We start from the raw sequence: 27,384 nt of genomic DNA, 5'->3' as shown, positions 1-27,384 counted from the left end.
CACAAGAAAACAGCAAATGCAGACTCTGTGGACAAAAAGACGAAACGATAAACCATATAGTAAGCGAATGTAGCAAACAGGCCCAAAATGAATACAAGAACAGGCACGACCAAGTGGAAGGGCAGTACACTGGCAATTATGCAAACAACTGGATCTTGAATGCACAGACAAATGGTACAAACATAAGCCGACAAAGTACTTGAAAACGAGAATCACAAAATCCTATGGTACATAGACATACAAACAGACAAACCCATCCAAGCAAGAAGACCGGATGTCATAATTAACAAGAAAGAAAAATCCTGCCAAATCGTAGACTTTGTTGTACCAGCTGACCACAGGGTGAATATCAAAGAAAAGGAGAAACGAAGCAAATACACAGTTAGCCAGAGAGCTGAAAGGAATATGGATGATGAAGAAAATTATGATAATACCTATAATAGTAGGAGCACTAGGAAGAATTCCGAAAAACTTTCAAAAAAGAATGGGAGAAATTGGAATCAGAGGAATGACTGGAAAACTACAACGAATAACAATAATGTAAACAGCTGAAATATTACAAAAATCCTTGAATGTGAAAACTAATACACATGAGCCACATGTGTGGGCCAGACAAACTACTGCAGAGGCAAAAGATGAAGAATGACAAGAACATTGAAGCTGCATGTCTATAAGTTTGCTGCCCCCCCCCACCAAAAAAAAAGAGTGATGCCAAACAGCCGAGAAGGGTCAAGGAGGATGGAAAGACCAAGGAGAGACAAGCGCGAAGAGAACTGGGAACTTAGGGAGGCTTATTGCCATTCAAATTCTAGTGGAGACCAATGGCCGCTGCCAGCAAGAAATCAATGGTAAGCAGCTGTTGTGATAATGCAAAGTTATTTGCAAAAGTTATCGAAAGAGGTGGAGAGTACTGGCAATCTGAGGAAACTAGTTATCACTCAGCTTCTAGGGAACGCCACAGGTTGGTTTCAAGGAGAGATCTTTGATGACCTGTGTGAAAGCTCCTTTTGAGCAAATAATAATAATACAAACGACAATTAGTTCCCAAAAGGTCTTCAGCTAATGATGGCTCTAGAATTTCAGAATCGAAACCATCCATCTAGGCATCATCACCAGCATTATCACATGATTGTATTGTTCGCATTGGTTTCCCTGATATTTTTATAATCAAAATTCTTTCTAGAAAGACACCAAGTACTTACTTAGAGGAGGGACCGTTTGAAAGTTCGCAACGTCCTAAATGCAAGTGAGTTCTTGTGGAATGAAGTGGATCAAACTTGGGACACCCAGGTTGTTAATCATGTCATTAACCACTGGACCACTGTTATCTCCCAGGACACTGAATAATGATGATCCCATATTAAACCTGCTTTATTCCGTATCAAAGCTTATGCGAAGGATTTCTTTTTTTTTGCAGGGGGAGGGGGGAAGGCACAAATTGTCAGAAGCTTATTGGTATAATCTCTGCATGAATATATGCCATAATCATATTGCCATTCAATTACCGAAGTTAAGCAATGTTGACCATGGTCAGAACTGGATGGGTGGGAGTTTAGAAATATCAGGTGTTATATGTACTCTTTTTTTATCTCTGCATTGTTTCAAGTTGTCCTGGACATTCACTGAAATCAAGCAGTGCTGCTTCAGGAGAGATATGGTTGGAGATTGTGCAACCTTGGCTTCAAAATTACACACACATTCCTTTCAATGTGGTCTACTTTTTTTTCCTTGGGAGTCACCACTAACCAAGGCCTGAAGGCCACTCAAGGATAAGGGTTAATGAATATAAGGTGGTAGTATACTTATTGTTAATAGAGTAAGTGGGTAGAATTTGATTATTTATGGGGACAGCTCAACAAGAACTTGTTTACATTGTATTTGAAGACTACCATGTTGTATTCAACTGGGAAGCAGACCAGCGGAACAAATAGAATTTTAAAATCTTAACATGCGATATTCTTCTGTACAAGATTTAATTTTCCTATGAGATTATAACAGCTTGTCTTTAAGACTCCCACATCTATCCCATCATTTTTATATAATTTCTCCTCATGCAACACATATCCTCAATCCTCATTGATCATATTTCATTTCCATACATGATCACACTGCATATACATGCCGGATAGATTGCCTGAAAATGCAAGGATAAGCAAAATGGCATCAGTAAAAGAAAGTTCTCAAATTCTATTAGTTCGTAAACTGCAACATTGTAGCAATGCTTTGATGTGAACCCCTGGGAACGACACAGGATAGGAAAATTTTAACTTTAATAAAATGATGTAAAGAAATCGACAATGAAGGGGGCAGTAAAATCTTTTTCAGGTTATGGAAAAGAAAAAAAATCGAATGCAATTCAATCTTTTGCGGTAACTGTAACCATTGGGTACCCAGGAAGTTATTAGGTTGATTGGTTTGGTTAGGTTGTTTTGTTTTACGCCCTTTTCAGATTATTTAATGCTGAACCCAGTTATTTTGGGAACAATTTTTATGCTTCAAGTCCTTTTTTTTTTTCAAATATTTATTTGTAGAGTTTTTTTGGGTTTTTTTTTTGTTTTAGAATCGTTGGTAAATTGAGAACGAATAATGTAAATGTTGTCAGAAATAAGTGAAATATTCTCAATTTTGTGTCTTGCCTATTCCTCTCTTTTTCAATCGTCTTTTTCCTTGCAATAAATAAACTGAATTATGTTTAGCATTAGGTTGCTTGTATCAACTCCTATAAGTCGATCAGCTCACAAGTGGGTGGTGGTTTTACTGGTAATTCATTATTCGGGTTTGTTTTACTATATGCAGATTCGAAAAACTTGTCAAAAAATAAATATATAACAAATAAATGTTATCTAATGTAAGATAAGTTACTTTTATACCAAACTGGATAAGTTTTAGTGTTTTTATTTAATGTAAAACGTTTATTCGGTTCATAAAACGAGTAATGTTAGAAACCCACCCAGTAAATGTTACAGGGACATTGGGTGGGTTTCTAACACCATTTTGTTTTATCTCTTATTTTGAAGTGAATATTGAGTCTTCAAAGACATTACAGCCATCTTTTCTTGTTCACCGGCAGCCTTCAACATTACTCGTTTTTGGAACCGAATAAACATTTTACATTAAATAAAAACACTAAAATCTTATCCAGTTAGGTAGAAAAGTAACTTTTTTTTTTTGTCTTTGATAACATTTAATTTTATATATTTGTTTTTTGACACTTTTTCACATTTATGAGTATAGTAAAACAAACCCCATCGTTCATATCAGCTCCATTACATCCTGCTTCCTCCTCCTCCTCCTCCTCCTCCTCCTCATTACATCCCGATTCCTCTCCTCCTCCACCTTACTATCACCAAATTCTGCAAAATCAAAAAGAGATGCTCCTCATGTTATGTTGTTAATCTACTGGAAAACACCAGTTGCTACCCAACATTGGAAAGTATTATAATGGTCAATTATTATGATTGGTAAAAGTAGAATGTCAGAAGGAATCTTATCAAAGTGAAATAATTATTTATGTTAAATAGTTTTCAGGAATGTAACTTGATGGAGGAAATGCCATTCTGATAATCATGTTATTCGCCGAGAACGTGAGAACAAACAAAGATACGTGACAAAAGCCTAGCAAGGTTCTTTAGGCCATGTGTAGTGATGACATGATGAAAAAAAAGATAGATCTTGAGACGTACAGTTTTAATTATGAGGGAGATCAGTTCGATATACAATGCATTAGCGGACGAACAGGGGTTTTGGACAGGACACCCATGGAAGTAAGAAGAGGGCAAATTAGCAAGATGTAGTCATCTACAAAGTGTGCCAACTCTGAAAAGAAACCCAGCAAGGAATAAATGATTCTATCACAGTTTATGCATGGAATATAAACTTTTGTCATTCATTCATTATATATACAGACACATATTTAGGTAAACAACAACATTATTTTTGAATCGACCTAATATATATATAATATAATATATAGCGACTTGACTATTCAAAGGTTCAATGAATAAATGATTATTCATTGAACCTTTGAATAGTCAAGTCGCTGCCTGATGATATCTGTTGTTTGATTGAAACAAGTGGCTATTTGTAGCAGGAGGATGTGACCATGTTTATATAACAATAAACAAGTATTATCAGCTCTTTTTATTGAGCACTATCTAACAACCTCGTTGAATTCATTAGTCCATTACTTTTGAATAAAAAACCCGAGTATATATATATATATATATATATATATATATATATATATATATATAGTGGTAGCCAAATTGAATATTGAAATGCTCATATCTTTTCTACCTGAAAATTTGCACATCATTTGAAGATTATAATACTATTCTACGGTTAAAATTTTATGACAATTGACACAAAAGAGCCTATATTTTCAAACTAATAAAATATGTCCAAATTTACTTACATTTGTATACATATATTCAGTTTTCCCCACCGTGACCTTACCAGGCCACTAGTATATATGCTCGTTCTCCTGCATATCCAACGCTCACTCGTCTCTCTCCTCTCCATAAATCCTCACTTTTCTAAGTTACTTTGCCTTGGAAGAAGTAATAAAGTGCAAAGAAAAACTACAAAAAAAAATACGCTTAGCAACTAAATTGTAAATTGTAAGCTAAACTGAAAATGGAAAAGCTTTTTTATTCTCCTCATAAATAAGCAATAAAGACAGAAGTGGACAAAAAACGAATGGAAAAGCAGACATTTTCTAACCCCCCCTTTCCAATATAAAAAAAAATACAGCAGAACATAAAAAATATTTTTTTTCCAGTTTATTTAATTAGACAAAGGATTTTCTGGACAAATAATTTTTTTATGGATTTTATGTTATGTTGAAGACTTACAAATAGTTCCTTTTGGCAGACAGCCAAAGACCACCTGTCATCAGCAAGAAAACTCTCAAATAAATATTTCTGTGCTTAGAGTATTTGAACATCTTATATATATATATATATATATATATATATATATATATAAAGATATATATAAAATAAAAGTTACAATAAGTTTACTAAGGTAATCAAAATGGTAAACTTAAAATATATTATAAATATTAAAGAGTTAATATTTACAAGTAAAATAAACTCAGCCAGATATAAAAAGCTCAATAAAACCGAAAAGGAAATAGAGCTTATAATATGAACAAATGATTAATAAGATATGTTAAAAGACATCTTGAAAAAGAGTTAAAAACATATTTAATTTTAAAAAAGGAAGCACAAGATAAGTGGATAGTCCTTAATCCACGGAGTTTCGAAGAAATACTCTCCTTCTCATCAGAGGGCAGGAATTAGCAAAATGCAGGATCGGATTTTGCATATAAAAGTATTTAATGAAACTACAAGTAAGTCAAAGATCTTACTTGGTTAAAAAAAGGGTGAGGTAAGGGAAACAGGAGGCAAAAGAAAAATAATAAAAAGAGTTCACATGAATATATATATATATTTCATGGTTCTTTGGGGTTGGGGTACAGAATTTAAATATCGCAATCATGAAGGAAAGAATTTTATAATTCATGATTAAAAACGTTTTAAAATAAAGTAAACAAGGTGAAAAGGAGAAAGAAAAGAAAAAAAGTGGGGAAGTCAGCTGATCGGTTTCGCCCTCACTTTCTCAAAGCTGTATCAAGGTTTTTTTTGTTTAAGAAAAGGCGGGGAGGTCGAAAATATGTACAATTTAAAATAAAATCACGTTGCGCTATGTTATGTGTGTGGAAAAAAAAGAAAAAAAAATGGGAGGGGGAGAGCAATTAAAAGAAAGCAACGTTAAATTACTCGAAGATCCTAGAGACTAATCACGGCATTCCCTCTGTTTACAGACAAAAGGCCTTCTCAATGGAACGTGAACAGTCTCTAAGATCTTTAAATGGAATAACTCAGGATAGAAAATGAGTTTGTGCTAAAGTTCGTTCTGTATGTGTTGGCAAGTACGTCTGCTGCTTCGTGTGTCCTATTTCTGATTTGTAAGTATATGCTGTCGGACTCTTCCATCCAATCTCAATGTTATTTAACCCACATAGTTGGCACTGCAACTACATTCAAAATTGTACATTACATTATTATTATGATGGGGGGTTAGAAAGAACATCTTTTCGAGAGGATGGCATTCACATTCTTGTAGAGAACACAACACGTACATTTGAAGCAAAATAACAATATTGCACTCTTGAGCCGATTTGATTTCCTAATTTCTCACTTACTGCCCCCAATACATTACATATAGATGTAGTGGCAAATTTCATCTGCTCAACAAATATACTTTCAGAAATGGGAGGAGACAATACCTGGCTACGATATAAAAATCTGTACAGACATCTATAGTCTCTAAAATCGGGACGCAACTAAACAGGTTGCTAATGGCATAAGAACACACATTTATTAATAACCTTAGACCTTTGAATAAAGTCTGCAAAACAAAATGAGTATTTACTGTAATATTTTAATGCAGGTCGTAAAATGTTTAAGATCCATTTTGCAACTTTATGCTGTGATGATTCTACCATAGATAAAATAAGCCTTAAAGGAATACCTACTTTGTGAGTTTTCGGTAAACCATATAACTTAGGACGGATCGATCCTGAGGGTCTAATCTCATTAACTATGCTAGAAGGAAGTTCTCTACTCTTAACCCACTTAACTAATTTCTTTAGGAATTTGGTTTCTAAAGAGGTTGCACAATCAGGAGTTGCAATCGAGCCCATTTTTATAAATTTCTCCGTGTTGTTCAGTATGATAGACATTTTGTCGACATAATTATGATTTAGTACCACAACCCCTGAACCTTTATCCGATCTAGTAATGACTAACAATTTATTTTCTCGTAGAGTTTTAATAACTGCATAATGCTCTTTACGCCATTTAAACTCTGAATGAGATACGGGTGTATTTGCATAGCTGTGGACAAGGTCGTTTCATCTGCCTTAATTGAACCTTGGAGATCACAATTTAAATTATTATTTGATATATTTACAAATTAAATTGACTTTACTGCAATCAGCTCATATCTCGGATTGCAGTTTCTTCTGCCTGGGTCATAAAGAATATTACTTCATGGGTTATTTATGTTCAAATTTAAATAACCTTTAGGATTTCAATATAATCCATTCAGATTCCAGATTCTTCCTTGATTATTTATTGCAGTTTTTTCATTTTCATTCTTTTATTATATTGAAAAAGCCTACACAAAATTCTTTTTTATAAATATTTTCAAAATCACAAGAATTAGTGATACAATTTTTTTTTCTTAATATTTATCCTTTGATAAGAAGTGTCTATCTTTGAAAAATCCATGGGTTAAGCATTTTTCGTTATAATAAATCCTTGTCTGAATTTTCGATGGATTAAATATCACACTTTATTCAATTTTTATTTTCATCAATTTTTCTTGTTTTTTAATTGTTCTATCTAGTCTATCGAGCTTTCTATTATATCGATAGGTTCTAATATAAAGATATTTATCTTTGTAATTTTATTTAATTACATAAGCATGATATAAATAAAATTATATAAAAATATAAACATCTCAGAAAAAAAAAATAGGTGTGATGTTCATTACATGCGATTAAAACAAAATACGAAAATGTGGTAAATAGAAATAGCCATTTTGATGTGGACAATAGCCCAAAGATAAACATTTTAGGAAAATTAAAATGGATGGCTCTCATCTTGGGGAGGCTCCATGTTTTGACAAGCTTCTGGGTTTCACCTTTACTCCTGATCTGAAATGGAACACTTACATCAGGTCTGTTGCCAAAGATGCTGGGAAAATGGTGGGATCCTTCTACCGCTCCAGAAGATATCTCACTACTAATGCAATTCTCTATCTGTATAAAAGCCAAGTACGTCAAAGAATGGAGTACTGCTGCCACATCTGGGCAGGAGCTGCTAAAAACAGCCTATCCTGCCTTGACAGAGTACAAAATAGACTTTGTGGTTTAGTGGGGGATGCTCTTTTCTCTTCCCTGCAGCCTCTCTCCCACAGAAGAGACGTTGCGAGCCTGTCTTTGTTTTATCATTAATTCCATGGCAAGTGCTCGTCTGAGCTTCAATCTCTCGTCCCCCCTCGCCAATCTTTCACGAGAAACACCCATCTCGCTGAAACTACTGTCAATAATTTTCCCCAATCTTTATCTGTGCTTAAATCCAAACGTAGATTCTATGAGCAGAACTTCTTTCTCAGAAGTGCACGACTGTGGAACTCTCTTCCGTATGCCTGTTTCCCACCTGACTACAACTGGGATGTCTTCAAATCCAACATAAACAAAATTCCTGATAAACCACCCCCTTAAGTAAGACACTATCAAATCTCCAATACTAACGATTACTACAATACTATCTCATTGATTACTGTACACGCAATAACCCTTATCCCTGAGTTGTCTCCGGGCCTTAATAAGTGGTGACCCCCATGTAAAAAAAAAGACACAGAATAAGAAGTATAGAGATTAGGACAAACATGGATAAACCAAAATTCCAACACTTCACTCTTACTTGTATAAATTCAGATCATAAGCAAACTCTTGAAATTCTGCAGCAGACAGAGACCAATAAACACAAAAATCTTTATTTTACGTATCAATCGCAATTGCGATTCAAAATGTTGCATTGTTGAGTGAAAAACAGATATAAAATTTAGAATACAAGTTTATTCCGTGAGGTATAAAAATAGAAGTCCGTATCGGGTAGCAACAACTTGTATGTGACTTGACAAGTGAACCACATTCCAACTCATAGCTTCAATCAACTCCAACGAGTTTTGCTCTCCTTAAATGTACCTTTCAGTCCATGAATTTTCTAAACTAAGATTCTCATATTTTTTTCCATGCAACACATGTCCTCAACCCTCATTTTCCCTGGTTTCACTTCCATATGTCATCACTCGTCCCTTAGTCGACTGTGGTAATAGTCTGCTTGTTAATAATATATATACATACATATATATATATATATATATATATATATATATATATATATAAACAATGAAACAAACAATATAAAAGAAAAGGAGAAAACTCACAATGTCATCGGCCAAGTCCTTTATTGCTGTGATAGCAAATACTGCCACCAAAGGGATCACCGTCGTCAAGGGGGTCAACGGAGAGATTGGGGGTATAACCTGGGAACAAAAAGAAATTAACATGAAAGAGGAAAAAAAAAACAATAGGATAATATCTAATATGAAGCTAACATAATTGTTATATTGTCAAATTTTCAGCATCAGACCCAAATAGAAATAAGACATATTGATACTTGTGTCTGATTAGCCTATTTTTCACTTTTTTTCTTCCATTATGTTATTGACATGAATATTTTATTTCGCTTCATTTTTTTTAATGAAAATACTTATTCTTACAACGAAAACAGTTAGAGTAGAGACATTTTCCCTTACACATTGAAACAGATTAAAAGAAAGTCATTATGTAGAAATGTACAGAATTCTCCAAACAAATATGTACACACACACATTATGCTTCAAAAAGGTTCATTTTATTTACTATATAAGCATACAATTGTTTCAGCCCATACTAATATTTTATAATATATAGATCACTATATATATATATATATGTTTTATCTGTTTGGTTACATATGTTTCGGATGTTGGACCATGTTTACGATCCAACAGCCTCGTCAGACCTTATGGTTGATAGTATTTGGAAGAAATGTTTTAGAGGAAATACGAGAAAAAAGGGGGGGATAGTAAGGGGGAGGGAGGCGGGTATCGACAATATTTAAGTTTTGAAGGTTAAAATACATTAGTGGTGTGTGTGGGGAAGTAGCAGATTCAGGTAGACGAGGGGAGGAATTTCAATTTTTAGGTTTTCAAATTTTGACCGCTTTTCAGTTGTTTAGCCAGGTATATGAAATAGATGAGAGAGAGAGAGACAAAGAGAGAGAGAGAAAGGGTTTGGGTGTGATATGTGTTTGACAAGTAAAAGTCGACTTGTTCATTTCAGTTGAGAACGAGTTGTTTTTAGATAGTAAAGGTTTAATATATACGCCAACGCACGTGCAAATACGCCTGGTCGCCCCCCCTTCTGCCATTGATGAGGCATCTGTCAAGTTGAGGCTGCCATACATGTATATATACGAGGGGCGTGCAATAAGTAATGCCCCTGACCCACTTCCAGTTATCTGATCTAGCTGAAATTTTGCATGTGCAATGATTTATATCTCTACGGGTTATGTGGCAAATTACAGCTCTGAACTAATTGTGGTTTCTGTTTTACAGGTGTTTGAACTGAGTCAGGTGTGAAATGGAGCCTGTTGAATGTCGAGCAGTGATCCGGTTTTTGTATTTGAAAGGACGCACACCACAGGAGACTTTATGAAATGAAAGAAATTTATGGTGATAATGCCCCATCATATGACCTTGTAAAACGCTGGCATCATGAATTCAAACATGGCTGGAAGTCTGTGAAAACAGCTCCCAGACCTAGTCGCCCCCACTTCTGTCATTGATGAGGCATTTGTCCATCAAGTTGAGGCTGCCATTTTGGAAGATCGGCGCATTACTATTCGCCAAATAACCAAAGATGTCAAGATTAGTACAGAGTCTGTGGAAACTATCATTCATGACCATTTGCATATGCATAAGATGTCTGCCAGATGGATTCCCAGGTTGCTCACACCATTCCAGAAGCGAAAACACATCGAGTGCTCGAGGATGAATTTGGAGATGTGCCAAGAAGATGAGTCAAAGTTTTTCAAAAGACTGATTACACAGGATGAAACCTGGGTCCATCACTATGATCTAGAGACCAAATCCCAGTCAATGTAGTGGAAGCACTTGGATTCACCACCAAGAAGCACCAAGAAGGCAAGGGTGCAGCCCTCCGCTGGCAAGGTCATGCTCACAGTCTTCTGGGACCAGGACGGAGTAGTGATGACAGATTTCCTGGCAAAGGGTACCACAATTACAGGAGCCTATTATGCTTCACTTTTGAGGAAATCAAGGGAAGCTATCAAAATCAAGAGGCGGGGCAAGATCAGCAAAGGTATCCTCCTCCTGAAGAACAACGCTCCAGTCCACAACTCGCATGTCGCCAGATCAGAAGCATGGGCGTGTGGTTATGAAATCTTTCCCCATCCTCCCTACTCCCCTGACCTTTCATCCTCTGACTTTCACCTCTTCCCAGCCATGAAGTTGTTTTTGAAAGGAAAGCATTTCCTAGATGATGCAGCCTTGATTTCTGAAGTCACGTCGTGGTTGGAGGACCAACCTGGGGTGTTCTACAAAAACAGTCTCCAGAGCTGCATCAAACGATGGGAGAAATGCATAACTCTAGGTGGTTCCTATGTAGAGAAAGACTAATAACCGTGCCAAGTTTCATAGCTCTACTGTTATGGGAAGTGCGTCAGGGGCATTACTTATTGCACGCCCCTCGTATATATACGCACACTAGTGGGGGTGCCCCGCGTTGCCTGGGTGTTTGGAAAGAAGTGTTAGTAGGCAGGCAGGTAGGCTTGAACCCATGACGCGAAGGCAGAAAAGCAAGTGAAAGAAAAGCTAAGACGTGAGAAAGTGAAAAACGTTCTAATTTATTGATGTCAAACAAAAAATTGACTTGAAGTGATTAAGTTAAGAATCACGCAGGTGCAGAAATGAACGTTGGCTGCAGGCCAGTTTTTGCTTCTCCACGATGTTGGAGGAAACTAGCTCCCCCCAAGGAGGAGGAGCTCTCCAAATGAATAGCAATTGTCTTATATGAAGGGCTTTCCTCACATTGATCAATTCTAATTGCTTTTCTGGAGGTCCCGGCCGAGAAGGCCAGCAAATGACATTCGTTTTAATTGGCTTCACTTTATTTACATGAAAAAAAAAACCAACAAACACACGAAAGGATGGAATAGAGGAAATTTTATAAAAGTTCGTCCATTCGCAAATCGTACATATTATAATCTAGAGAGTATATAAAAAGTTCTCTAAAAAAAACTCTTGCAAAAACACCCCGAAAAAAACCTTTCTGGGGCATACAAAAATGCACACGCCATTTTTGCCTTTTATATATATAGATAAAAGGCAAAATGTGTGTATGTGCGTGGGTGTTTGTATGTCTGCCAAAAACTTTCGACACATGCTACGGATCCTGCTGACGAGATTGGTATCGTTTTAAAGCTTGATGTCTAGGACGACAAATATAAAAAAAATTGGCCAAAAACATTAATTCCTTCACCCTCAACTGGGTAGTTTTCTACAAGGTTGGGTCGCTTTTTTCATCGACATTTCCACAAGTCATCATCTCCTCTCGATTGACTACCCTTAATTTCACCACTGCGACTTCCGGTTTCACCATGGACGCATCAGCTAAAATGTTACCTTTTTTACCTTCTTTTCCTCCTTCACGTTACAGGTTCGAGCCTAGCTGCCTACTACCACTTTTTTTTTTTTTTTTAACACCTCTCTCCACCCGGGCTGCCTACTGTTGTTTTGATTCTCCCTCCTTGCTACTACCACTTTTTTTGTTGTTTTATCACCTATCTCCACCCAGGATTCCTTATTACATCACCTCGACACACCCGGGCAATGGCAGGTAACCCCACTAGTGTGTATATATATTAAAGTATGTGACTTGTGATTGGATAGATTTGTATACAAATAAATACACAATCGTTTTTATAGATTGGAGTATAAACAGCTAAACAAACCATCTTTTTGCAACTCTTCAAAATTCCAATCTGACCCTTTCTCCTGGACACATACCATTTAGCGTTGGGTGAGTTTGATCAGGCGATGAGGTTCTAAAGTCAGGGATTAACAGTTAGGAATTCACAAGAAAAACGTCATATGTCTGGCTCTCGTCATTCCTCTCCCATCTCCTGCTAACCTCACCAGCAACTGGTCAAACAGGTTTTCGAGTCATAATTGTCTAGTTTCTATAGTTAATCAATATCCCCCACTGAGCACGACACCTGAACATCTTTTGCTTCATAACAAGTGAGTATCGATAAAAATTAATGTTTATCTTGAATTTGGTTGTATTTTGATTCTTGCAACAACAGAATTCTCTCCTCAGAAGATAAAGAAACACACAAGGTAACAAGAAAAAAAAAATGGCGTCTATTGAATTGTTGATAAAAATTCAATTTTTTTTTTGTATTACCTGGATCATTCAAAATATTTTTATTTGGATTTAACAGTTGTGAACTTAAAAACTTAGAATTTAATCAATCAGTATTTTTATCAACCGGTTAATCATGTCAAGATACATGTCCAGCCAGTACCAAAAGTCAGCATTAAACCGCTACAAATATATCATGGAAGCCAACCATACAAAATTTGGTTTGTTACATGGTTTCATAAATATGTAACATTTTATATCTGAACTCTCATGTTTCTTTGATTGAAGTCGAGCTGTAGAGGCAAAAATTTAATTTCCCTCAACACCAACACAAAATGGTATACCTATTTACAATGCCTCCCCACGGGACAGAGTTAGACACCAGGGTCGTTTTTTAACGTGGAGAAAAGGTACAAAAATAAAAAAATTGTTTCACCGAAAGAGAACAAGAAATGAAAGTGCAGCATCTGAAAACAGATACTACACTTTGATCTTGACCAAAAGGCCAAGTAATATAGAATTTGCTTCCAAGAAAAATGGAAAGCCTATTCAATTAATTTTGTGAAAACAGTAAAATAACATTTCTTTTTAGGGAAATAATAAAATTAGTCCCCAAAGCTTAAGTGCATTTTCTTTTTAGTTTCCAGGCAAAATGGAGAGCATGTTCTAAATTTGAAGGGAATAAATAATTCATTGTTTCACATTACAAGAAGGAAACTTTTAAAACCATTCATCAAAAGAATAGAAATTTATATCACACATTTTTAGAAAAGACAGTATATTGCATGTCTTTCGAAATGATAGATAATCTAAGAAAAGACGTAATTATCTGTGAAATAAGAGACAATATGATTTGTTACTGGGAAAAAACTTATATATGCATGACAATCAGCAGAAAAATTAACATTAGAATCGAAACTGTTGAACTTGAATGAACCAGAAATAACTAATACAGGAAAAAAAAAAAAGAAGATAATTGTACTTTAAAATAAGCCGAGAATGCTGGGCCCCCCTCCACGAGTGAAAAATTTACTTTCACCATGACTAATGTTTGTGCAAAATTTCAAAAAGATCCAAGGTGTGGTTATTAAGAAAAGTGTAAACAAACAAATGGACGAATGATTTGAGGGCAATTTTACCCTTATAATGCCCTCTAGGGGATCAACCAAAGTTATCCCGGAAAATCCATTCTGGCAAAAATTTACTTTCACAATGACTAATGTTTGTGCAAAATTTCCCAAAAATTCAAGGCGTAGTTATTGAGAAAAGTGTGAACAGATGAACGAGAGTTAATTCCTAGGTTCAATCCTTCCTTTGTTGAAGGACCAAAAAAAAATATTTTTTAAATAAAAAAAAAATTCACACAAAAAAATATCATTCGGATTATTCAGACTACTATTCTCATCTTGTGAGTTATTTGCACAACGTCTTGGCTGATGTAACCTACAACCTTCTTCAGATGTATCTTGTCGAACTCGGGAATCTTTGTGCTGAACTAGGAAATCTACATAGCATTTGGAACAAAACTTTATATTTAATCCACAGAAGTCGCATGTTCTCGTTCCATCAACCCTGACTGTCACCAATTGTGTATTACTTTATCACTTAAGACTTTTACCCAGTTATGATTGGCAGAATGAGAGCATGCTATGGCAGTGGATTAAATAAAGGGTTCAGTTCAAAATTCTTTATGGATTCCAGAGTTTGACAAGCTACACTTGAAGAAAGCTGTAGGTTACATCAACCGAACCGTTGTGAAAATAACACTCAAGATGAGGATGGCAGTCTGAAGAATCCAAATAATATGAATAAACTTGTTGCATGCAGTAGAACATTAAAAAATTAAAAATTAGTAACAAAATACAGTAAAGTATATAATACACATGCATATAATCAAATAACATTACAAATAACATCGTAAGGCGGGGCAAATACCGTAACTAGGGGCCGGAAAAACGTATTCTACATCGTAACCTGAAGAAAACGTATACTAGGGCCACTGTATCCGAGGGTCCTACTGTATAATCTTGCAGTAGTTATATATTTTTGAGGTTAAGTGTAGATATGAATCACCAGGTGCAGTGGGTTATACGGTATGATTTATGGAGATAATATTCAAGATGAGAACACTTGCTTATAAAATACAAAAAATACAAATAACACAATCCTCATCTCGAAAGTTCAGAATTTCAAACTATTTGCACCAAATGTAAACCCCCTCCCCAAAAAAAGACAGTAAAAAAAATGTGCAGAACAAATAAAATAGTTGATTAAACAGAAGAAAATAAATCTGTATTTAGATTCCATGAATGGTGATAAAACTGACAAATTAAAAGGATAAATATGAAAAATCAAATTAAAATGCAACAGAAAATCGATTCTGAAGGAAGAATAAATATCTAAGCAGAAACAGAAACTACTTCCACCCACTGCAAAAAAAAAAAATACCCCCCCCCAAAAAAAAACAAAAAAAACCTAAAAACATTGCCAAAAGTAAATAAAATGACAATGGAGCTAACGGCTTACAACGACATAAACATACACATGTTAGGCAAATGTACTGCATGGATAATATAAAAATAATAATTTTAATCGCAAAAAAACTCAACTTCAGAAGCAGATTCAGCAGAGAACTCAAACATAATAAATATAATATATATAATAAAATATAGAAAGAGACTCAAACTATTTTGTTTCGTTTCTGTATTGACTGTTGCGTTATTCATAAAACTAGCCAGATCGTTAGTCGGGGATTGTTGAAATCCGTACAATAAGGCATACCTCTACAATAGATGTGAACACAAAACAAAGTCTCTTGTACTTTTAAATAATACGAAGGTTGCGAAACCAGTTTTGAAATCTAGCAAGGCAGAATAGGGCATGCTGAGCAGCTCCTGCCTACATATGGCAACAGTACTCCATTTTAGGACGTATTAAGCTTTTACATTTTATATTTGCATCTCTGGATCATTGTCAGCCTTTGACGCTTTTCTTTTTTTTAAATTTCCACCCTATAAACAGTTCCAGTTTAAATACCAATCTAACAGGCATATATTTCCAGCTCATCTTTCGTCATGACTTAGATGAGGGGCGAGACAAAATACAGGGATTCAATTACATTTTCTATAGTCATACCTGTCGGACAAACTAGTCTGTCACGTGTTCTTGTGTTGATGCAGCTGTTGGATGATGTCAGTATAAATTGTAGAAAAGACGTTTGTTTTTTTTTAAACTTTAGTCACCCTTTTTTCTTCCTATCAAATAAACGCAGTCAGATGTATACAGATAAATGGTTATCTTCGACAAGCATCTCGCCACCTCATCAAAAGCTGAAATGAATGACATTGGTAAGCCCCCATACACACATCACATCATGGTAAACAAAAATGTATTACCAACGACACGTCCACAAACAAAACTCCCAATTACAAGAAAAGGAAACCCTTATCCTCGAATGGCATTTGGCCTTAATAAATAGAGATTCATAAAAAAAGTTGCTGGATTAAATTTAAGTATCATCAGATACTCACTCCTTAAAAAATATATATAGATTTGGTGGGGTATGATTGCTTAATGATTGCACTGTGTATATTAAAGTAAGACATTCTTACAAGAACAATGGGTCCATACCATCTGGCATAGGTTAAGCACTATCCAGGTATAAATCCTTGTAAATATGCGGTAGTGTGGACTAGGACTCACACCATAATGGTTAGTTCCTTCAAGATGTAAGAGCTCTATTTCAACCGCCATTAATGGTCCAGACGTGATTTCCCTCATATCTGATAAAGGCAAACTTTTTGCAAAGAACATTGCATCAAACGCCACCCTTTGTAATCAGAGCTACCTGCTTCCTCATATTCCATATATGGCGGTAAACACTTTGAGCGCCCTTGCTGTTGTGTTGTCGCCAATGGCAGGGACACAAAATCAGTGCACTTTGTTGTCCCCATTAGCTAGACTACCCTTCACCCAATGGTATGTCTTGTTTACTATGAAATATAATATTTGAAAAACAAAATGGCAGACAAACTATATTGAGATCAAAGAGATTTAAACAAATCCAATTCAAAAAAAAATTATACATTCTCAACTACACAAGAAATTTTTGCAGAAATGAAAAATGTAAAATAATCTTCAAACTCAATGCATACAAGCAAATCTACTGGTGTTACCAGATCAGACTGTCTGAAGGTAATGGTTTCCTGACCTAAAATGCACCAAAAATTGATGTTATTTTTTTTCTTTTCCCTTTGAAAAACTCAGTTATGTCATGCAAAGTCGTCAACAAAAACGACAATTACAAAACAACCAAACCAAACACCATGAATAAATATTTGAAAATGCAAAGAACTTGAAGCATCTAAAGTTTTGCCAAAATCACTGGATTTGGCATTAAATAGCTCCAAAAGGGTTGGCATGCTGTAAAACAAAACGACCAAACCAAACCAAACCAAACCATCTGACTCAATTCACCATTTTAAAGATATAGATTTACAAGACTTTCATATGGAATAGTGCCAGTGAAATATTTCAAATCTAAATATCCATAAATCATAGAACTGCACATGTCAACTTATGATTAAACACATAAGATCATGTAGAAAACTTCAGAAAATGTTTCTGAATCCAATTTTTTTTAATAGAAATAATATATCTAAGTGATCTACTAAGAAAGCAATAAAGCCAGATCGATCCAAAATCCATTTTAGGCTTAAAATTAAAAAGAACAAGTAAAGCACGCATTGTCCCCCGTGAATGGGGCATAAAAAAATGACTAAGTTCAACCCCCCCCCCATTTAGCCCCAAAAGTCCCCAGGGTACATCAAATCCTGGTAAAAATGAACAAACAGTGCAGTTTTAAGCCTTAACATATGTAAATTTGAATTCAGTACCATGCAAAAAAAAAAGAAATGACTAAGTCCATCATTTGCCCCCCCCCACCATTAAGCCCCAAAAGTTCCCAAGGCCTTAACATATTTAAATTTGAGTTCAGCATCATGCAAAACTGCTAAATAGACATACGCAGAAAATTTTGGACAAATATGGTAAAATAGTACCAAAAATGCCCTAAATTAGCCCTAAAAGAGCCCCTGGGGCACACTCAAGAGTGATTGCGAAGTATAAACAAACAAAATTATATAGAAATCAGTTAGTTACAACTTTTCAGAAAGTTTTATAAAAATCCGTGGCATACAATTTTTTATAATAAGCAAAAAAAGTGTCAATTTTAGTCATTTTCACCCGAAAGGCACCCCTAGGAGGGCAACCAGTTTCCCCAGAATATCCGTTCTGTTACTATTTTACTCATATCATGTTTAATGTCTGTGCAAAATTTCAAAAAATTCCAAGGCATAGTTATTGAGAAAAGTGCAGACAGGCGAACGGACAAGGGTGAATTTACAAATCCACCCACCTTTTGTTGGAGGACCAAAAATTAATTAGATATTAATTTTACAAAAATGCAGATGATAAATACACATCAATACCTGTACAAACTGGAAGAAGAGATATTATCCACTTCTCTTCTCCAATGTTTTCCAGATACTTTTCTCTCGCATTAAATTATGTTTATCCTCATTAAAGTGTTTTGAACGATTAAAGAAAAAGAAGTCAAAATTTGGCACAATAATGTACCGCAATCAAATGCAAGGAAAATAACATTGAAAGAACAAACAATTAATTCCAACAAATATACAATCAACCAGCTACAAAGAAAAGAGAAAGTATTACAATACTCCACCCAGATACAAAGAATATCAACAATAATCTATATATTAAGTACACTAACATTGTTTTAATGTCAATCTGAATGAATAAACAAATTGTCTCCCCTTACTAAGTACTCTTCCGTTAGTAAGATTCCTTTGTTATTGCTATTTCCTATCTGCTTATAGGAATTCCATTATTTAACCCAAATCCACCCTAAACTGTCAGACAAATGTAACGTACAGACTAACTCAGGAAGGAACAAAAAGAATATTATATAGATTTGAATTCTTGTCTGACCGTTTAGGATGGATTTGGATTAAATAATGGAACTCCTATAAGTAGACAAGATTATTTTCCTTGCATTTGATTGTAGTTGTTACCTTGTCAAATTTGGACTTCTTTTTCTCTTCAGTTAATAAAATCCCTTTGTTATTGCTATTTACTATCTTGTTAAAAATGTGCACATGCTTGTGCGCACAAAAATGGTCACTACTGATAATAAAAGGAATTACATTGCTTAATATCCAGAAAACTACTTATTTGTGGTAAATTTAAATGCAGTATTCATTTTCAGCATACCTGAATATCTATTCAAGCCATCATTTTAAAGATGAGTATTAAGGTGGAAAGTAAGTAGAAATTTACCAAAAAACAACAAAAAAAAAACAAAAAAATTATCACTAGGTTGCCAAAAAGTGAGTGCCCATTTTACATTAAATTTATATTGAAAAGTGATCCCCACTTTTTGAAAAAATAATTTCTTTATGACATGAAAACTATTTCTCTGCGCCACTTTTAAATGTTAATGCGTTTTCAGCATACCCGAAAACCGTCAAAAGGGTTTTTTGGAGTTGGAAAGAATCTTTTCATTGACCGGAAAGTTTGAAAATACTCCACCCAGATATAAAGAATGGCAACAATAATCTATTTATTAATAACAGGATACTAACATTGTTTTAATGTACAAAAGATCAAATCTAAACCAATAAAAGAAGGACGCTACATATGCAGATAGGTTGTCTCCCCTTACAAACTGCTCTTCAGTTAACAAGATTCCTTTGTTATTGTTATTTCCTATCTTATCTACTTATACGAGTTCTATTATTTAATCCAAGTCCATCCAAAACGGTCAAACAAGAATTCAAATCTAAAGCATATTCTTTTTGTTCCTTCCTGGCTTAGTCTGTACGTTACGCTTTGAAAAGGTGTAACATACAATTTTTGAAGATCAAACTGCTTTAAAAGAAACAAATTTGCAAAAAAGCTAATCTAACAATACTGGATAAGAAGAAGAGAATGGCCTCCTTTTGATGTAACCTTGTTTTCGAATATCATTATAAAATAATATACGATCGTTGTAATGGTGTAAGAAAAAACTCATGCAGTGGTTTTTTTCACCGAAGAAAGTCAGCGTAATGTTACATAAAAAAAGGGAACATTTGAAAGAAACATGCAAAAAAAAAAAAAGAAAATTGTTTGTTAAGAGGTGCTGAACTCAAGGATCAAATTAAAGAATGTCTCTTACAATGCGATTTTATTATTTGTATTGAACTATGTAGCACAATATTACTTTTTGAGTATTTATTAGTAATTCTTAACTGATCTCGTTTGAGTCAGTTCTATATTTAAAATACAATAGACACTATTTTCATAGAAATGTTAATAAACCCATATTTGCTGTGCCTTATTAGTTTTTCTGTCCGAAATCTAATTTTTTGCGCTATCCAAAAAAATCAGCTTTATCAATATGTTGATTACATATATTTCTGAATCTGTGGAATTTCCACAGGTTTTACTAATATAAATTATTGTACTATTACTGCAAACTTGTAGCAGAAAATACACAGTGAAAAAGACCAACAAATACTTCTTCAATTTACCTGTTATAGTTAAAAACTCGGCCATCATTCATCACTGGCAAAAATGCATTGAGAATGGTGGCAACTATGTAGAAAAATAAACAGGTTGCTCGTTTTAATGGTACCAATCTCAGCATTGTAGTTTTTCAACGTTTTAGTTTTTAAGTTAAAAAATAGGAGGCATTACCTTTGGAACAACCCTCGTATTTGTCCAAGAAATTCATCACCACCTTTTTACATTTTTTTTACTATTAAACACACGAAGAAAGAACTCTCTCCCCTTAAGAATCAGACAAATCGTCCGTTAACCATCATTCACACCCATCATCGCTTATAAAATAGTTTGAGTGATTCTTTCAGCCTTATACAAAGAACATATTTGCAACACATGAAAAGTTAAAATCAGAATGGAAACACTACTTTTTGTAGTGAATATTTCGAAATTGGATAACAATCGGCTTATTAACATTATGTGGGAATGGTGTAGAGAGATAGGAATAAGTGACCACGGTACACATGTGGTTATTGTAAGAAAATGGTGGCACAAGAACATATTAGGTTGAGAAGAAAGTTCTTGCAGAATTTTTAATTTTGATTTCAACTGATGTATTTTCAAATAAATTTGTTATAAAACCTTTACTTTATATATTATATTAAAGAACGTTTTTCTCTATCTATTCACTTGAATAAATTACAATCGTTTTAAAATAATTGTTTTCTTTTCAGAACGTTGAATTCAAGATGGGAAAAAAAAAAGACGCAAATTCGCACAATTTTTTTATTTCAATTTAAGCTAGACCGAAAAACTGCTGAAACAGCTTGTGATATCAAAGAAGCGTTTGGCCCAGGAATCACTACTGAACACACAGCACAATGGTGTTGTAAGCAATTTTATGTGGTAATTTTGCGGAGAGACAGAGGAATAAGCGGTCACAGTTTGCATGTGGTGGCTGTAAGGAAATAGTGGCATGCGAACCTAGTACCATCCGAGTACGAGGCATACATTATTATGCAAATTTAGTCCAAAATGGCTGAATAAAAGGAGACAGGTATTTTCTCTACAGTTCGTTTTGTTTTAGATGTCATGTCGTTTGCATCTGTTTTGAACTGTTGTTGTTTATCTTTGTTGTTTGTAAAAAGAGAAACTGCTGCTGTTGCTAATATTAAGAGCGAATGTCTGTCGTGAGTGAAGAGATGGAAATAATCAAACACGAGTATTCTTTAGACTAAATAATTTACGTGTCTAAGATAGAAACTAATTTCCTAAATATATCTTTCACTCTCACAGTCTGCATATCCTTATTACTTGTTTTGTTTTATTTTACTTCAGTCGAAGTTCTCAGAAATCAAGGGGCCCACGACCTGGAGCTAACACTTGAAGTTTATATGAGATACGTAGATATTCGAATGTTCCATTAAAGTTCTTTATCTCTCAAGCACTGAGTTAGTAAAGAAATTGAGAACATAAGAGTGCAGTTTTAAGCCTTAACATATGTAAATTTGAATTCAGTACCATGCAAAAAAAAAGAAATGACTAAGTCCATCATTTGCTCCCCCCCCCACCATTAAGCCCCAAAAGTTCCCAAGGCCTTAACATATTTAAATTTGAGTTCAGCATCATGCAAAACTGCTAAATAGACATACGCAGAAAATTTTGGACAAATATGGTAAAATAGTACCAAAAATGCCCTAAATTAGCCCTAAAAGAGCCCCTGGGGCACACTCAAGAGTGATTGCGAAGTATAAACAAACAAAATTATATAGAAATCAGTTAGTTACAACTTTTCAGAAAGTTTTATAAAAATCCGTGGCATACAATTTTTTATAATAAGCAAAAAAAGTGTCAATTTTAGTCATTTTCACCCGAAAGGCACCCCTAGGAGGGCAACCAGTTTCCCCAGAATATCCGTTCTGTTACTATTTTACTCATATCATGTTTAATGTCTGTGCAAAATTTCAAAAAATTCCAAGGCATAGTTATTGAGAAAAGTGCAGACAGGCGAACGGACAAGGGTGAATTTACAAATCCACCCACCTTTTGTTGGAGGACCAAAAATTAATTAGATATTAATTTTACAAAAATGCAGATGATAAATACACATCAATACCTGTACAAACTGGAAGAAGAGATATTATCCACTTCTCTTCTCCAATGTTTTCCAGATACTTTTCTCTCGCATTAAATTATGTTTATCCTCATTAAAGTGTTTTGAACGATTAAAGAAAAAGAAGTCAAAATTTGGCACAATAATGTACCGCAATCAAATGCAAGGAAAATAACATTGAAAGAACAAACAATTAATTCCAACAAATATACAATCAACCAGCTACAAAGAAAAGAGAAAGTATTACAATACTCCACCCAGATACAAAGAATATCAACAATAATCTATATATTAAGTACACTAACATTGTTTTAATGTCAATCTGAATGAATAAACAGATTGTCTCCCCTTACTAAGTACTCTTCCGTTAATAAGATTCCTTTGTTATTGCTATTTCCTATCTGCTTATAGGAATTCCATTATTTAACCCAAATCCACCCTCAACTGTCAGACAAGTGTAACGTACAGACTAACTCAGGAAGGAACAAAAAGAATATTATATAGATTTGAATTCTTGTCTGACCATTTAGGATGGATTTGGATTAAATAATGGAACTCCTATAAGTAGACAAGATTATTTTCCTTGCATTTGATTGTAGTTGTTACCTTGTCAAATTTGGACTTCTTTTTCTCTTCAGTTAATAAAATCCCTTTGTTATTGCTATTTACTATCTTGTTAAAAATGTGCACATGCTTGTGCGCACAAAAATGGTCACTACTGATAATAAAAGGAATTACATTGCTTAATATCCAGAAAACTACTTATTTGTGGTAAATTTAAATGCAGTATTCATTTTCAGCATACCTGAATATCTATTCAAGCCATCATTTTAAAGATGAGTATTAAGGTGGAAAGTAAGTAGAAATTTACCAAAAAACAACAAAAAAAAAACAAAAAAATTATCACTAGGTTGCCAAAAAGTGAGTGCCCATTTTACATTAAATTTATATTGAAAAGTGATCCCCACTTTTTGAAAAAATAATTTCTTTATGACATGAAAACTATTTCTCTGCGCCACTTTTAAATGTTAATGCGTTTTCAGCATACCCGAAAACCGTCAAAAGGGTTTTTTGGAGTTGGAAAGAATCTTTTCATTGACCGGAAAGTTTGAAAATACTCCACCCAGATATAAAGAATGGCAACAATAATCTATTTATTAATAACAGTATACTAACATTGTTTTAATGTACAAAAGATCAAATCTAAACCAATAAAAGAAGGACGCTACATATGCAGATAGGTTGTCTCCCCTTACAAACTGCTCTTCAGTTAACAAGATTCCTTTGTTATTGTTATTTCCTATCTTATCTACTTATACGAGTTCTATTATTTAATCCAAGTCCATCCGAAACGGTCAAACAAGAATTCAAATCTAAAGCATATTCTTTTTGTTCCTCCCTGGCTTAGTCTGTACGTTACGCTTTGAAAAGGTGTAACATACAATTTTTGAAGATCAAACTGCTTTAAAAGAAACAAATTTGCAAAAAAGCTAATCTAACAATACTGGATAAGAAGAAGAGAATGGCCTCCTTTTGATGCAACCTTGTTTTCGAATATCATTATAAAATAATATATGATCGTTGTAATGGTGTAAGAAAAAACTCATGCAGTGGTTTTTTTTCACCGAAGAAAGTCAGCGTAATGTTACATAAAAAAAGGGAACATTTGAAAGAAACATGGAAAAAGAAAAAAAAGAAAATTGTTTGTTAAGAGGTGCTGAACTCAAGGATCAAATTAAAGAATGTCTCTTACAATGCGATTTTATTATTTGTATTGAACTATGTAGCACAATATTACTTTTTGAGTATTTATTAGTAATTCTTAACTGATCTCGTTTGAGTCAGTTCTATATTTAAAATACAATAGACACTATTTTCATAGAAATGTTAATAAACCCATATTTGCTGTGCCTTATTAGTTTTTCTGTCCGAAATCTAATTTTTTGCGCTATCCAAAAAAATCAGCTTTATCAATATGTTGATTAAATATATTTCTGAATCTGTGGAATTTCCACAGGTTTTACTAATATAAATTATTGTACTATTACTGCAAACTTGTAGCAGAAAATACACAGTGAAAAAGACCAACAAATACTTCTTCAATTTACCTGTTATAGTTAAAAACTCGGCCATCATTCATCACTGGCAAAAATGCATTGAGAATGGTGGCAACTATGTAGAAAAATAAACAGGTTGCTCGTTTTAATGGTTCCAATCTCAGCATTGTAGTTTTTCAACGTTTTAGTTTTTAAGTTAAAAAATAGGAGGCATTACCTTTGGAACAACCCTCGTATTTGTCCAAGAAATTCATCACCACCTTTTTACATTTTTTTTACTATTAAACACACGAAGAAATGAACTCTCTCCCCTTAAGAATCAGACAAATCGTCCGTTAACCATCATTCGCACCCATCATCGCTTATAAAATAGTTTGAGTGATTCTTTCAGCCTTATACAAAGAACATATTTGCAACACATGAAAAGTTAAAATCAGAATGGAAACACTACTTTTTGTAGTGAATATTTCGAAATTGGATAACAATCGGCTTATTAACATTATGTGGGAATGGTGTAGAGAGATAGGAATAAGTGACCACGGTACACACGTGGTTATTGTAAGAAAATGGTGGCACAAGAACATATTAGGTTGAGAAGAAAGTTCTTGCAGAATTTTTAATTTTGATTTCAACTGATGTATTTTCAAATAAATTTGTTATAAAACCTTTACTTTATATATTATATTAAAGAACGTTTTTCTCTGTCTATTCACTTGAATAAATTACAATCGTTTTAAAATAATTGTTTTCTTTTCAGAACGTTGAATTCAAGATGGGAAAAAAAAAAGACGCAAATTCGCACAATTTTTTTATTTCAATTTAAGCTAGACCGAAAAACTGCTGAAACAGCTTGTGATATCAAAGAAGCGTTTGGCCCAGGAATCACTACTGAACACACAGCACAATGGTGTTGTAAGCAATTTTATGTGGTAATTTTGCGGAGAGACAGAGGAATAAGCGGTCACAGTTTGCATGTGGTGGCTGTAAGGAAATAGTGGCATGCGAACCTAGTACCATCCGAGTACGAGGCATACATTATTATGCAAATTTAGTCCAAAATGGCTGAATAAAAGGAGACAGGTATTTTCTCTACAGTTCGTTTTGTTTTAGATGTCATGTCGTTTGCATCTGTTTTGAACTGTTGTTGTTTATCTTTGTTGTTTGTAAAAAGAGAAACTGCTGCTGTTGCTAATATTAAGAGCGAATGTCTGTCGTGAGTGAAGAGATGGAAATAATCAAACACGAGTATTCTTTAGACTAAATAATTTACGTGTCTAAGATAGAAACTAATTTCCTAAATATATCTTTCACTCTCACAGTCTGCATATCCTTATTACTTGTTTTGTTTTATTTTACTTCAGTCGAAGTTCTCAGAAATCAAGGGGCTCACGACCTGGAGCTAACACTTGAAGTTTATATGAGATACATAGATATTCGAATGTTCCATTAAAGTTCTTTATCTCTCAAGCACTGAGTTAGTAAAGAAATTGAGAACATAATTTTCCTCTCCCCAATTAACCATTTTATACATTGTAGTATATCTTTCATGTTGGTCTCATGGTCTTACTGGATTCCAAGACAAGAATTTATCTAGTCTGGTGGAGTATCCAGCTTTGTTCTATTACTTGAAGTAATATCACTTGGAGAAGGTGCACCATTCCTCGGAATAGCTGTGGGGTAGCCGTAGTGAGGAGATCTTATTTGGGCTGCGAATACTATGTGATTTTGAATATTTGGTCAGTGTTTACTTCTATGGAAAAAGTATCCTCATGCCAGATTATTCTGACAAACCCCTGTATAGAGAGACCTTAGACACTCGAGGATAGTGTCTAGTAGGCATTCAAGTTCTCTCTTACTTGCTGTGTGTGTGTGTGTGTGTGTGTGTGTGTCTCCAACTCTGTGTGTTGTGTTTCACACAGTCTGTAATAAAGTAATAAAAAGTTTCACTTACCTGTAAAATAAGTAGAACAAGGAAATATGCATTGGCCAATCTCTGCAATTGTTCAAACAGATTTTTCGGCAGGAATGTGAGAACGTTGTACTTTGAAGTGCTGATATGATTCGTCTGAAGAAAAAAAATAAAAAAATAAAAAAAAGATTGTTTTAGGAACAAATTATTTTGATAAAAATTGATTCTTTGAATAAAAATTGATTCTTTGAATAAAAATTAAAAAAAAACAAAACATTTTTTTAAAATAAATAAAAGATGTCTTTATTCATCAAGAAGACTGCTTAATGACTTGCTTCACTCCCCCCACCCACCACTCAACCACATGAAAGCTAATCTTTCTTACATACTTGAATCCACCGAATCAACCATGATGACTTACTTTCAAATGAAAATGAACCTCATCTACAAAAACAAAACCAAAACAATCTCAGGAGTGCAAATTGATTTAAAAATAAATGTTAAAGTAACCTGGAAAATCTTGTCAGTCTGCCGAGTATTTAAAAAATACTGGAAATTAGTTTTTTTCCTCTCAGTACCAACAGTCTCCGGTTCATCATGAGCAAATTGTTTGAATCTGTAATAAACCAAGAAGTCAATCCTCTCAGCAGAAAGAGCCAATTCAGTGACAAAC

At 34.2% G+C, this 27,384-nt stretch overlaps 1 protein-coding gene across 11 annotated transcripts in view; it reads right to left on the bottom strand.

Moving 5' to 3' along the window:
- The window catches only part of LOC145249487 (phospholipid-transporting ATPase ID-like), a 516,252-nt gene that overhangs the window by 89,608 nt on the left and 399,260 nt on the right, over positions 1–27,384 (bottom strand). For 10 of the 11 annotated variants that reach the window (XM_080111088.1, XM_080111082.1, XM_080111081.1 and 7 more), the window contains 2 exons: positions 26,754–26,867; positions 9,025–9,123 (listed from right to left, as the gene is read on the bottom strand). In XM_080111088.1, the coding sequence (XP_079967214.1) occupies positions 9,025–9,123; positions 26,754–26,867 (213 nt within the window). Of the gene's footprint in view, positions 1–4,414; positions 4,559–9,024; positions 9,124–26,753; positions 26,868–27,384 lie in introns of those variants that run through there. The other variant, XM_080111091.1, reaches the window with a different exon arrangement.

Source organism: Euprymna scolopes, chromosome 28 (genome assembly GCF_053919585.1).
Source record: "Euprymna scolopes isolate OS-2025 chromosome 28, ASM5391958v1, whole genome shotgun sequence".
NCBI classification, from domain to species: Eukaryota; Metazoa; Mollusca; class Cephalopoda; order Sepiida; family Sepiolidae; genus Euprymna; species Euprymna scolopes.
The sequence above is the reverse complement of the archived record's forward strand: the minus strand, read 5'-3'. Positions and strand labels throughout refer to the sequence as shown.